A 15,103-nucleotide genomic window follows, 5' to 3' on the forward strand; every position below is an offset into this window, starting at 1 on the left:
AAGTCATGCAGTTCCTCAGAGGAAAAGAAGGGAATAGTCGCATGACCTATCCCTCTTCTCTACTTCAGTGATGTCCAGTACCCATACTGGTCTGTCAGTTTGCCACGAAGTCTCTCGCATCCTCCTATCCCCATGCAGCGAAGTTCTCGGTAGTGGAATTAGGGACACCGACACTCCATGGTGGGTGTCGATGGTATGGGTACTGTGACAAGCTATTAAAACGAAGTAATGATTGCTCTGTAACAACCGAACTAAGTCAACAGCGTAATTCGTAACTGACTCGGGCGCTCTGACAGCTGCCGACTAACTGCGTTCGGTAGGAGGCAAGTTGTCCAAGCATCCGAGTAAGTCACGTGACCTTCGCCTTTAAAGGGTTTATGCCGAGAGACCAAACAAATAATGTACTTTGTTTGTCACCAATTGCCGGACAGCGAGGTGATGATTCTCTTAGGCATGTGCCCAACAGGCGAAAGTCAATTGCCTTCTAGAGACCCGAGGTCCCTGAAGGCAAAACATCTCATAGTTGTTGAATCTCAGCTAAGGAGAAAACAACACTATGTACCGTTGAAGACGAAGGTAGATATTGAATGCAACCTACGTCTTCACAGACGAATCGAGAGAAGGATTCTCAAGATTCATAACCTGTGCTTACAAATGACTGAAAACGCTAACCGCTATTTCATTGCTGTCCGGTGAGAAGTCGTAGTTGCAATGAAAGCGGGGCGTTCTTCAGTAATGAAAACACAGGGGAAACAGCCGCCCTGAAGAACTGCTTCTCATGGGCTGAACATTTGGAAGTAGAGCTGTCAGGTCGGAGAGTAGGCGATGTCTTTTGACACATCTGTTAATTCGGGTTGAACAATGAACAATTGTACACCTACGAATATGAGATATTTTGAAGACAAACTCAGATGTCTGCAAAATCATTCGCATTATCGCAGTGCGATGCAGCGGGAGACTTGTACAGACTTCTGTTACCGTGCGGTAAACAGAAAGATGAAAGAGTCCAAGAAGGCGATGGAATCTATCGTCACAGCAGTAGATGGTCCTTCATTATTGCGAGAATCCCCGTTAATCAGAGACCTAAGTCCATGATTGTTGGGCAGAGATACGGTTCGGTAGTCAATCAAAGCAGGGGAGAGAGAGACATAACTGACCGTGCATCTCGGAGGCCCAGCTGATACTGAGCTGCTATCAGGCAGTTCAATACGCAGTAGCTGAGCCTGAGCTCTCGCTGACTCGTCATCCTGAGTTGCCAGGTAATCCATTATTCCACAAAGGAATGCGTTCGGCTAGAACCACCGAGCATAAAAGATATGCTCGAGCAATTATATTTAGGCGAAACGAATTTCAGTAAATATAAAAGTTGAAATGGTGTTGTCGTGACAAAACCATAAGTATATAAAATTGAAACTGAAAACTCCTGGGAGGTTGCAGGCAACCCCGAGTTGCAGTTCAATTAGAATACTTCTCGTCTAAGTCGCAATCCGTAGATTAACTAGGATAATCAACTGCTTAGCAGATCTGTCGCGAGGTAATTATACGTAGTATATTTGTAGGATTTCGAACAAACAATCTCCCATCCTAAATTCTTCCTTCAAGAAAAACAAAATAAGGATTGAAGATCGACCACCTTCGATCTCTATCAAAGAGAGTGAAGGAGAAGTCTTCCTCGAAGGAAAGCTTCAATGGTGAACAGAATACTAAGACGATAGTTCAAGCCAAACTGGATATTCCCGTCCGTTCTTCTCTATTCCAGGTTGGTCGCCTACTGTGAGATAGTCTTCTTTCAGCAGCAGTCTTCTTCCCAATGCTAGAAATTCCAGGAATTCGAGCATAGGCGAGGTTCCCGATTATCGTGTTAAAACATATCCAAAAGGGATTCTCGTCTCGCTCACTTTGGACCGTGGTCTCGCCTAAGTGTTTGGAGATTGTAAAAACTCGAACACTTCTGAATGGCGCTAAAAATCCGTAGAATTCTAAGCAGTCTGCGAAACCCCACCCTTCGTAATTCGTCAAACGATCATCGGCTGGTGGTCCTCTCGATTCCCGTAAGAAATCGAGAAATGGGGGCAGGATCCCTCCTCAACGACCGGGGCTTACGTCAGGTAGGACCCGAATGGTCCCCCCGGTAGCGGCAGTCCCCAACGTGGGATCCTACAGAGAAATCTTCTGTAGGATCCCTCCCCTTTCCCTCGTAGCCGTAAGGAGAGAATGGGGAGGAATTGGATACCTCTCTCGCCTTCCCAGCGGAACTAGCAGTTGGAGAAGAGTAGGAGCAGCCATCGCCTTGCGGCGATGGCCTCTCAGAGTCTGGGAAAACGTATCGTCAGGAGGAAACGTTTTCCCGAGGAGGGTTACGAACTCTCACTGTAGGTAAGAGTCTGCCGCCACTGTGAACGTCGTCTGGGTGGGGCTGATCGACACCTGACAGGAGAGAGCCGATACCGTCCTCCGACTCATTCCAGTTCTCGTCGAGGTCGAAACCTCTCAGGAGGACCGAAGGAGTATTTAAATACGGTGTCCGAAGACACGTAGAAAACGCCGACTGTCGGCAGTAAGAGGAGGTGGAAGTAGCTTGATCAACCGGCCAGAACTGAGAGAGCCTTCTTGTCCGGAGACAAGAGACTCTGGTTCAAGACAGAATCGGCAAGCTCGATCGCGGCAGACCCACCGTCAGTTTGGGTTCCCTCTCGGGCCTCAAAACGACTCGAGCAGAGACGTGGGCTCTGCTGGGTGGGAGCGGCAATCCTTCCCCGAGGTCGTTGCGCTGATGAATCAGCGGGAGAGGAAGACATGACGCTCCTCTTTTCGCTCGCTGGCAGAACCAGCGGGCTTGGAGGGTGGGGACTGCAGGCGATCGCCACTTTGCAGGCCTAGTCGAGCCGTTTCCCAGGGAAACGGCTGGACTGGGAAACGGCTGGACCGAGAACAGCCGGACCCGACCTCGTGTGCAAGAGGAGCCGCTGCTGGTCCCCCTATTCCGCCCGGTCCCTGTGGGAGCGGCGGTCAGGTGACCTGCTAGGCTCGCTGTCGCGGTGAGACCGGTGAGCGTCCTCTCGGCGCGTCGAGCCGCTGGTACTAAGCCGATGGCTGGTACCGACGGCCGCGGGGACCCCTTCCTCGCCTCAGCGCGTGGCCGGTCGGAGACCGTCACGGCAGCCCGACGAGCCAGCTGGTCGCTGCGAGAGCGTCCGCTGGCCTGGCGAGAGTCGTCTGCAACGACTCTGGCGTTTTCCTACTGCCGTCTTCTTGCTGGCGCTGCTTCGGTCTTGTGACTACGAGCGAGCTCGGGCATCAAAGAACTTTTTTTTGGCTGGACGGTTCTCCTCCCTCCCGCGGGTAGACCACGTCCACAATCGGTACTTCTCGCGAACGAGAAGCCGAGGCGGATCCTGGTTTAGCGGCAGAACCGCTAGAACCAGGCGAGGAAGTGCCAGCTGAAGCTGGTACTCCTCTGGTCCCCGTCTTCTTCTCATTGGTAGAAGAAGAGACGGGCCCTGTTCCCGAGGGAGCAGGAGGACCAGCAGAAGAGCTCCCCGAATCGCCGGAGCGAGACGGGCCCTTAGAAGGTCCCGAAGGAGCCTTCTTAGGGGGGAAAACCCAGGGTTACCAGCTGGTCGCTGCAAGAGCAGCCGCTGGCCTGGCGAGAGTCACCTTGAGCGGCTCTCACCAGCCTTCTGCTCCGTGCCGCGTCTTGGCGCCGAGCGAACTCTGGCGCCGAAACTTGGCTGCACGGTCTCCCCGAGGGAGAAACGTTACACTCGGGATCTTCTTCCGCGAACGAGAGACCGAGCCAGAACCTGGCGTAGCGGCATCGCCGCTAAACCACCAGGCGAGGAAGTACCAGAGCTAACCGATACTCCTCTGGTCCCCGTCTATCTCTTCCTTACGGAAGGGGAGACGGGCCCTGCTCCCGAGGGAGCAGGAGGACCAGCAGAAGGACCCCCCGTCCCACCGGGGTGGGACGGGCCCTTAGAAGTTCCCGAAGGAGACTTCTTAGGGGGGAAGGGCAGACCTTCTTCTTCTTCGGCTTATGGCCTTAGAAGTCAAAGGGGAAAGAGGCAGCAGCAGACGATGAAGACGAAGATGACAGCTTCCTCTTCTTCCTCTTCCTCGTCAGCTCACGCAGGGACAGTCGTCAGGTCCTCCATCCAGGCGGAGCCGGGGCTATTGCCGAAGCAACACGGCCCGACTGCACCTGTCCGGAAGGACCTGGGACTGGGAAGACACACCGTGGGCAGGACCAGCATGGACAGGCTCAGAACCAGGAGCGACAGGAACAGCAACCAGCGGTAGACCCAAGAAGGGACAGCCAGCCAACAGCGGGATCACTCGCAGCGGAATACACTCAGCGGCAGGTACGGCAGGCCCCAGCGATCGCCTCGTAGAAATCATCGGCAGCCAGCTGGGAACCTGGCTTACTGGCGGCCGGTCCAGGGGGCGAGCTGCTGGAAACAGCCGGAAGGTCTGGGGCAGGCAACACGAAGAAAACAGGCGCGGCGGCAACCCCCCTCGGTACGGCGGGGCCCTAGTAGCGGCAGACGGCGTCACCGACACAGCATGGGGAGTGTAGACCAGGCGGGGGGGGGGGGGGGGGGGGGGGTGGGGGGGGGGGGGTGGGGGAGCAGCAATAAGCAGGCCGTGGTAGTAGTGGAGACCGCCCCAGACCTCGCTAGACGCTGCAGCAGCCCGTGGATGCTAGGCACGCCTGCCGCCGCGCACGGGGGGGGAGACATGCCCAACCCGACCCCAACGCAAGGAAGCCACCCCCAAATACAAAATACAACGGGAAGCGTGAGCGGGGGGCAGGAAGGAAGACGAAGAAATCGGATACCAAGGTAGTTCGCGGTAGAGCTTTCCGACGACTTCCTGCAGACCTTCGCTTCCCCTACCCCCGCACAGCAGTGAAAAAAAAGTAATATGAAATGAAACAGAATACTGCCCTTGCGATTCACTTCATAGAACTTAAAGGGGAAAAGATCAATTCCCGGGTAAAGAGCGGAATTGATCCAATAATCTGATGCTATCATAAAATATATAGAAAATGAAACAGGAATACTGCACTTGCGATTTCTCACTTTCACAGAAAATAATCGTAAGGATCAATTCGCGGGTAAGGAGCGAAAATTGATCCAAATTAAATTTTATGCAATAAATAAATGAAAATGAAAAGAATACTGCAATTGCGAATCCACTTTCATTGCATTTTATCATACAAAATAAAATAAAAGGCTCGTGCCGAGCGCAATCACGCTCTCGGTAAAACGACGCACAGGTTAAAAACTAAAAAATAATAATGAAAAAAGTACTTACATTTTTCAATTACACACTTTCGCCCATATACATGACTCGGCGCGAGCGCGCCCGCCCTCGCACCGAGACATAATTCAAGGGTTCAATTCATGAAAAGAGAGGAAATCGCTGCATCTACGGCGATAGCTCCATGTTGGTTCATAATTAAGTAATGAAAATGAAAACAGTGTACTTACAGTTTCATTTTCAAGTCAAACAAACCATTAGTAGAAAACACAATATAAACAAAGCATACGACGATGAAGCGGGCAGAGAGCGATGACGAACATGTCCTTCACACCCGCGGCCGAAAGCAAAAGCCGCGCGACTGTCGGACAAAGCAGTTAACTACCATTCTCCCCTTGTTCGAAGCTTACGACCGTTCCAGCTGCCGCTAGCTACTTCCTATTGTTAAAGGACCGATGGTTTGTATTACGTATCGGAACAACTTGAAAATTAAGTGGGCTGTGATTTTTTAAAAACAACTTTTTTTTCGCTTTGGCGCTCACTCGCGAATGCCGCCAGCATACGGGAGACACTTTCGGAAATACCAGCTCGGCGTTTAAGGGTTAACCAATATCAAGTCCAAAGCAAAGCTGTGAGGGTCGGGCTAAGAAGACCAAAAAGTTTGCTTGGAGCAAGATACGTCCTACCAGCTGAGCAAACGAAAATCAATTGAGGGGTAAGGCCCTTGGTGGCCTGTACTTACAGCAGTGTTGGCGAAAAAACAGGAACTCAGTACAAATGTACTTGTAGCGTTGGTAACACTGGCAGTTAAAATTACCCACTTAGTGGCTATGTCTGTGGGGATATAGTTCGGGCTGGTCAGTGACCAGGGTTAACTCAGGTGTTCAGGGAGTGTATTGCAATACTACTGGCCAGGGCTAATTCAGGTGTTCAGGGAGTATATTGCAATATCAAGATTTTCATTCACCAAAGTAATGTATATCCATGAAACATTTCAAATAATTTCCACATGACAAATAGTTGTTAAATGTAGCCTGAAAGTTGGGTATGGAGGTAAGCAGCATCAGTATGAAAATATCTTAATGTAGAGTATATTTCATAACTATTGGCAATGAAAGCCTTTTAATAGTACTATAATAAAGGTTTTCATTAACCAAAATCGGTATGTAATCATTATTTCCATGAAACTTTTCAAATAACTTTGCGATACGAGTAGCCAAGTTGTTGGTCATAGTTGTGACTAGCCTACGAGATGTTTGTTGATCATGTCAAGAAAATTTCATCCAAAGTAGAATATTTTATAACTTACAAAAAATAAAAGCACTTTAAAGGGGACAAAAAGCATTTAATCAGACAAACTAATGGCTTTACATAACATTTAAAATAATTTGCTCATAATATTTGTATTTGTTGAGATTACCAAAAAAAAGTAAATACGTACTTAACTGGACCGAAATTGGTATACACGGATTTATTTTGCACGGGGGTCTTTAGAACCAACACCCCGTGTAAAAAGAGGGACTACTGTACACAGTATTGCTCTACGAAAATATCCTCAAATTAGTTAATTTTCTGCGATATATTTGCAGATAGGTTCCACAAAAAATTCAACGATTAACTAAAGCCATGACACTTAACCACAATATAGCAGAATCTACTGCACAGTATTACACATATCAAGTGGATCTTTTCTCAAGCAATATTACGAGTATGACGGACAAAACGTAAGACAACAACAAAATACACCATACCTTTTGTACATGATTGATTTCATCATGCTTCCTTTTCTGATTCCTAGTAATTTTACGTCCAGCTGTTTGATCACTAAGAAGATCTGTTCCAGACTTATCCCCTCGCTGATAGAGTTCAGATAAATCAATCCTGAAAATATAAGAATCCTATACTACATGCTGGTTCAAAACCCAAAACCAGCTAACATACAATTTACTGTAAAGCTGATGACTCTAGCAAACAGCACAAATTCATGAATAAGAGATGAAGGATCCAAGTATTACCTTCCTCCTTTCCTTGCCAAATAAAACCCTTCAGAAACACTCATATGTATTACTTTATTTATGCTGATTATAGTAGTAACTGAACAATTTGCAGATAATATTAAAGGTTTGAAAACTTTGTTGCTGGGGAAATTAGGATTCCAATCACCAATTTTACATGCAACTCAATTCTACCCTAAACAACAAAAATGCCATACCTCTCTTTTGTGACCCACTCATCCAGTCGTCTATTAAGCCCATCATAGTGCACATAATATTCATCTTTGTTGACAACGTCATTGAATCTTCTCTGGATAATTTCAGCAGCCTCTGAAAAGTTAAAACAAAACAATAAATTATGAGATCTAACTGTTATGGTCCACACTGCTATAAAATAAGATGGAACTTATTTTTAGCTACTGTATAAGACCAAAGCACCAAAATCAATCCTTTTCATGCTAACAAGAGCATTATGACTTCAATACTACATATAATAATTTTAATAAAATTACAATTTTAGAAAGTAAATTGCATTTTTCCTAGCTACACAATACCTCTGTCCTTTACAAATTGCTTAAGGTGTAGCCTGGACACAGATGCTGAAGTCTCTAAACAAGGCAGTTTGATAGTTAACTACCGTTCCGGTCGTTGGTAGTCCCTCCGACTGGACATAAACATTCCAATTTGCTTTCGGCCAAGGTAGCAGACTGAGGAGTGGCATGAAGTGGGCAGTTAGTGGAAAGGACCCCAAGTTTGTATAGTTAGGAAAAATACAATTTACTTTCAAAAACTGTGATTTGTTCCTATATGATATACAAACCCTCTGTCCTTAATAGGAAGACTCCCTGATTGGTGGGTGGAATCTGAGTGAGCCCCAGTAAACTGACTGGGGTCAGCCTACCTGAGATTGATTATATATCAGTTTAGTCACTGTTATCTTATTTTTATTTTCTGTCTTGGTGAAATGTGGGTGATGTTCGATGTATGGGAAACCTGTTTGATTTTAGAAAATGTCTTGATGTATTTATGTTGTGTTCTGATATCATAGAAGACAAGATAGCAGCAGTGTGGGGTGGTAAAGTAAACAATAACACAGCATGCAAAAGAGGACGTACAGAAATGGTGTTTGATAGGTTAGGAGAGAGTTCTCTGTCTTATAGGAGTTTCTGGGTTGTAAGTCATATTCTGGTGCTGTTGAAAGTCTTAAGCTGGATTATACTAGGACGAGGAACATGAATAGGTGTGTAGATTGCTTGTTTGTGGCATATAGGAAAGATTAGATTAGAAAAATATTCAAACTGGTAGCAGAGCAAAGTCGATTAAAGATGGTCGGATCAGATAGTGAACAAAGGGAGATAAGATGGAGACAGGATTTAGCAGGATACAAGGCGAGTACAAAGGATGGAGAGGACAAGTTGAAGATTGGCTTGTGGTGTGTGGAGAAAAAGTGAAATAAGAATGAGATTAAAAGGGAAAGTCCTAGAAGCAACTGATGGAGAAAGAGTTAAATATCTGGGGATAGAGATAAGAATGAGCTTAAAATCACAATTTTTAAAAATAAATTGTATTTTTCCTAACTATACAAACCTGAGGTCCTTTACATAAGGAATTACTTTCAGCGCAGCTGGAATTACAGCCGTTAAATTCTTGAACAAGGTGGTTAGGCAGTAACTACCGTCTGGTAGGCAGGTAGGCCCGCCTGCCCTGATGTAAACACTCCACTTTGCTTTTTGGCCCAAGTTCAGATTGAGGGGTGGCATGAGGTGGGCATAAATAAAATGGACCTCAGGTTTGTAGTTAGGAAAAATGATATTTTAATGATAAAATAAGGTTTCACATATACTTACCAAACAATTACATTAGCTGTACGCTTTCTTACCTGGCAGTCGAAAATTCAAATTCCTGGCGGCGGTAGCAGCGCTGCCATCGTTTGTGTAAGTGATACAGATCCCGCCCACTTTCGGGAATACCTGGTACTGCTGAGCTTAGACTCTTCAATTCGTTGAGCCGCAACGTTCATCTGTGGGGAGGAGGGAGGGCTCTGATTATGTAATTGTTTGGTAAGTATATATGAAACCTTATTTTATTTTTAAAATATCATTTTCACATAAGTGACTTACCAAACAATCACATTAGCTGACTCCACATTACCCAGAAGGTGGGTATATGGACAGCTTTATGAACAAAAACAAGTCATGTGCTCACATTATATATAATGTCTGCAGTACCTTACCTTGTGAGAGAGCAGCTACAGGTAGATACTGCCTCTGGTCGGCACTCTCATCACATGTAGGAGACGTGGCAGTAAAGGCCAGGGTCGTCCCTACTAATGGTGGGAATTTTGCAATCATGGAAGTGCACCAATAATTGACAAAAACAACAATAATTTGCCCTTGCCCTGGGCGAAAAGACCAGATAAAAACCACACAAAACCATCACCTACACTAAAAACCATATGGTACCCTTAACCAGATATAAGAACTAGTGGGTACTTAAGGTACATGTACCCCCAGGCTTCCCACAAACTCAAAAAACCTCAAATTCAAGGCAAGGAGATAGCAGATGGAAAAAACTGAGTCCCCCTATGCTTCCTCTCCCAACACCATTCCCGCTACTGACAACGGTCCCAATCTAAAGCAGTTTTCGTAAGTAGTTTCTACCTCCTTCAAATAGTGCGATGCGAACACCGATTTCGACCTCCAGAATGTAGTTTGCATAATGGAGGATAGAGACATAATTTGTCTGAAAGCCAAAGACGTTGCTACTGCAAGAATCTCTTGCGTCTTCACTTTCAGCACCCTAAGAGCATGTTCCTGAGTTTGGGCATGTGCTTCTCGGATCAAACTCCTCAGGAAAAAGGACATTGCATTCTTTGAAAGAGGCCGAGACGGGTCTTTCACCGAGCACCAGAGTCAGCTCGACTCTCCTCTCACAGTTTCTGTCCTAGTCAGGTAGTGTCTGATGGCTTTGACCGGACACAATGAACGTTCCTCATCATCCGACCCAACTAAGTCCGTTAGGTTCTTTATCTTGAAAGAACGGGGCCAAGGATTCGAAGGATCCTCATTTTTAGCAAGAGTCTGTTACATAAGAGCAAACTGCATTGCCTGGGCAAAACCCACTTCCTTACTCATCGCCTGCAACTCGCTTACTCTTCCAGCTGAGGCTAAGGTGACTAGGAATAGTGTCTTCCTAGTTACGTCCCTCAAGGTTGCAGAATTCAACTGTTCGAATTTGGGGCCGTTGAGCCACCTTAAAACTACATCCAAGTTCCATTCCACTTCTTCATGCTTGAAGATCTTGGAGGAACTAAAGGATCTGATCAAGTCACTGATGTCCTGATTTGACGAAATGTCGAGGCCTCTATGCTTGAAAACCGATGAAAGCATGACCCTATATCCTTTAATAGTTGAAGAGGCCAACTTCTTGGTGTCCCTCAGAAATAACAAAAATTCCGCAATTTCTGTTATAGATGTCTCAGAAGAAGAGATGCTATGTCGTCTGCACCATGACCTAAAGACTCTCCACTTGAACTGGCAGAGCTTGGCATAAGAGCTTCTTCTGCAGCTAGCAATAGCTTCTGACGCCCTTCGGGAAAACCCTTTTGCTCTGACCAGGTTCCTGACAGTCTGAATCCTGTCAGGGCCAGAGCAGCCAACCTTTGGTGATATCGGTTGAAATGGGGTTGTCTGAGAAGCAATGAATTTTGCGGAAGTAGTCTGGGAAAATCCACCAGTAGATTGAGAAGGTCCGGGAACCACTCTTTTCTGGGCCAGAATGGCGCTACTAGGGTCACTGTCACATTCTGGTGCGATTGAAGCTTGTTTAAGACCTCTCTTATCATCCCGAAGGGAGGAAAAGCATAAACGTCCAGTCCAGTCCAATCTAGCAGCATCGCATCTGTTCTCCATGCTAGTGGTTCTGGAATTGGAGAACATAAAATGGGAAGGCGATTGCTCCTCGATGTGGCGAACAGATCTATTGATGGTCTTCCCCAAAGCTTCCAGAGGTCCTGACACACACTCTCGTTCAGAGTCCATTCTGTTGGTAACACCTGATTTACCCGACTCAGGTCGTCTGCAAGTACGTTCATTCTCCCTTGCATGAATCTTGGAAAAAGGGTGATCCTCTTCTCGTTCGTCCAAGTGAGGAGATCTTCGGCTATCTTGTTGAGAGAGAATGAGTGGGTCCCTGCCTGCTTCCGTACATATGACAACGCTGTGGTGCTGTCCGAGTAGACCGCTACGTTTCTTCCGGTGACTAAGTGGTCGAACGCTTGTAGCCCTAAGAGGATGGCCTTCAATTCCTTCCCATTGATGTGCAAGGTCTTTTCTTGTTCTGTCCACAGACCTGATACTCGTCTCCTAGGAGGGCTCCCCATCCGCACGAACCTCCTCGGGGAAACCAGCAATCGGGGCCTGCACCGCAGCTGAGGGTGTTGCCGTAGTAACATGCTGGGTATACGCCAGGTGAGGAGGCGCGGCATACCCCGGGGTCGAGACGGTGGTGGTGGTGGTAGTCACTGGTCCATGGGTGACCGGAGCAGCACCCGCCAGGTGATACAACAGCCCCCGAACGCTCAGTGTCCCCTGGAGGCCCAGCGAGAACCATACCAGGCCGAGGTCGTCGCCCACAGCAGGAGCACTTGAGGAGGCAAAGGTCGGGTTAGTAGGAGGGGTTCCCCCTCGCACGGGGGGGGGGCAAGCCCCACCCCGAACGAACGGAAGACCATGAGTGCAATTGAATGTTGGGGTACCTCGCCCCCTCCTCTACGCTCGACAGATCGGGCGAAGAGAAGGAACGAGAAAACACCCCCAAAGAGGAAGGAGCCATACGCAGAAGCTGAGATGGCAACAGGAAGGAAGACGACGTGTCTGTGACCAAGGGTGTCACCGGAGAACCCTCCGAAGACTCCCTGGCAGGCTTACGTCGCTTCCTCCTACCCTCATAGAGCACCCACTGCTCCTCCGACCTAGAATTACACAAATCACAGGGCTCGGCCCGAGAGCATTCGCGCCCTCGGCACTGAGCACACAATTCATGAGGATCCACTTCTGGAAAGGAGCAGAAGGCCCAACACTTACGGCCCTCCACACCAAAGCAAACTCTGCGGCTGATGGGGGACGTGGGGACGTCTCCAGCTCACGGGAATCCATTACAAAAGTCAATAATAAAATACAAAGCACACGTACTTACAGTATTTTACCATACACACAAAGCAAACCAAGTTTGAGAAGATACAAAGCGTACGACGATAGCGGGCAGAGGCGAACAGCACGTGTGTCCGTCGGCGGCTGAAAGCAAAGTGATTCTTCACCTCCCAGTCGCGCGGTGCGCTGACTGTCAGACAGGCAGTTAACTACCGAACTCCCTTGTTCGAAGCTTACGACCAGTTCCAGCTGCCGCAAGTTACATTCCTACTGTAAAGGACCAATGGCTTATAATTCTTATCGGAACAAATATGGACTTAATTTCTAACTTTGGAGAAAATACTTACTTCAAAAGGAGAGTAGACGTCTCTAGCTGTTCCTCTCACCACCACCAACAACTCATGACTGATGACCATCTTCGGTGTGAGGACGTGTTAAAGTACTTTTTCAGAGGGTGGTCACAAACGTGGTAGTCAGTGGGTTGGCCAGTCCAGTCGGTTGTTTACCCTAGCCTAGTACTTGGTACCCAGTCTATAGGTTGGTTATTAGTTTCGAACTGGATATTAGTATGGCAGCCGTATCCCTGATTGCAATAGACATTGGTACGGCTGTGAATTGCACATGCACGAACCCTTGTTTACCACCTCAGGCATATCAGTGACAGCAAGAAAATGACGACCTACCAACATGAACCGTGTAATAATACATCAGTTTTCGCTGAAAAATTATATTGTTATTGTACAATAAAGTTTCATACATACTTACCTGGCAGATATATACTTAGCTATAGACTCCGTCGTCCCCGACAGAAATTCGAATTTCGCGGCACACGCTACAGGTAGGTCAGGTGATCAACCGGCCTGCCGCTGGGTGGCAGGAATAGGAACCATTACCGTTCTAGAACCAGATATTCTCTTCCACCTGTCTCCTGAGGGGAGGCTGGGTGGGCCATTTAATTGTATATATCTGCCAGGTAAGTATGTATGAAACTTTATTGTACAATAACAATATCATTTTCATACATTCAACTTCCCTGTCAGATATATACTTAGCTGATTGGCACCTTTGGCGGAGGGTAAGAGACAACTAATTACTGACTAGACAGGTAAACAACATACGTTGTAGGTAATAAAAAATAAAAATACCCTGGTTCCTACCTGTTTTGGCGGAAGATTTCATAGCTACTGCTTAGAAGTCTGCTTCACCTCAAGAGCCTCAGCGAGGATGTGACCTATGGCTAAGAGCTCTTGTGAGGACTGTCGATGGGGTCTTATCCACTTACTCGACAGAACCTGATGGCCTTTGTCAATGGGATCCTATCCACTTACATGACAATACACCTATGCCTAATGGCATAACAAAGGAGTACAACACTGATCCCGATCACCCAATCCTAACCGTGGATTAGTACTAAGAATGAAAGGAGTTATCCCCAACCACCTTTCAAACAACCTTAAAACAATTCATACCAAAATATTTTAAAATTAAAATTAAACAAAAATTAAAGAAAAAATTAAGGATCAGTCTTATTCTCCTTCACCCCAGCCCAACTGTTATCCCCGCTGATACATACGGACCCAGAGAGAAGCATCTCTCGTATGTTACCCTTACATCTTTTAAATAATGGGAGGCAAACACCGAGTTGCACCTCCAGTACGTAGCTGCTAAGATGTTTTTCATCGACATGTTCTTGTTGAAAGATATCAATGTAGCAACTGCATGTACCTCGTGTGCTTTTATTCTCAATGCTGCAAAGGCTTCACTTTTGCATTTCATGTGTGCCTCAGTTATCACGTTTCTAACAAAAAAGGCTAAGGCATTTTTCGACATTGGTCTCTTAAGGGGGGATCTTATTGGGGGTTTCTCTAGGGTCCTTTAAACCGCACACCAGAGACTCTGATTGCAACCTTGCAGCTGTTTCTTCTTCTGTAAGTAGAATTTTAAGGCTCTAACCGGACATAATGATCTCTCAAGTTCCTTTCCCACAACTTGAGAAAGCCCTTTAACTTCAAAACTCCTGGGCCAAGGTCTCGAAGGATTTTCATTCTTTGCTAAAAACAAAGGCCGGAAAGATACCACTGCAGAGTCTCCTCTAAAGCCCACTCTCGAGTCTAGAGCCTGCAATTCGCTGACTCTTTTGGCAGTAGCGAGAGCCATTAGAAAAATACATTTCCTTGTAATGTCTCTGAAGGATGCTTGATTAGGAGGCTCGAACTTCTCTGATGTGGGAGGTATTTAAGAACCACGTCTAGGTTCCAGCTAGGGGTAAGTGAAGTCTTCGATTTTGATGTTTCAAATGATCGTATCAAGTCATGAAGGTCTTTGTTATCCTCTATGTTCAGGCCCCTGTTCCTGAACACAGCAGATAACATGCTCCTATACCCCTTTATCGTAGATACTGCCAATTGAGATTCCTCTCTCAAATATAGAAGGAAATCGGCAATTTCGGTCACAGAGGTATCGGAGGAGGACAGCTTCTTCGCCTTACACTATCTACGGAAGACTTCCCACTTCGATTGGTAGATCCGCATGGTAGAGGATCTTCGTGCTCTCGCAATTACTTTGCAGCTTTTGCTTTGAGAGAAAAGCCTCTCGCTTTGACCAATCTTTCGATAGTCGAAAGGCAGTCAGGGCGAGAGCGTGATTTTTGTTTTTGATACCTCTCGAAGTGGGGTTGTCTGAGCAGATCTGTCCTTT

At 46.8% G+C, this 15,103-nt stretch overlaps 1 protein-coding gene across 1 annotated transcript in view; it reads right to left on the reverse strand.

Annotated features, from left to right (window-relative positions):
- Positions 1 to 15,103, reverse strand: part of LOC135202408 (histone acetyltransferase KAT8-like) — a 231,712-nt gene that overhangs the window by 156,117 nt on the left and 60,492 nt on the right. The window contains exons 2-3 of the mRNA XM_064231802.1: positions 7,475 to 7,586; positions 7,014 to 7,143 (exon numbers count right to left, since the gene is read on the reverse strand). Coding sequence (XP_064087872.1) covers positions 7,014 to 7,143; positions 7,475 to 7,586 — 242 coding nt within the window. The remainder of the gene's footprint in view (positions 1 to 7,013; positions 7,144 to 7,474; positions 7,587 to 15,103) is intronic.

The sequence above is a fragment of the Macrobrachium nipponense genome, chromosome 30 (genome assembly GCF_015104395.2).
Source record: "Macrobrachium nipponense isolate FS-2020 chromosome 30, ASM1510439v2, whole genome shotgun sequence".
NCBI classification, from domain to species: Eukaryota; Metazoa; Arthropoda; class Malacostraca; order Decapoda; family Palaemonidae; genus Macrobrachium; species Macrobrachium nipponense.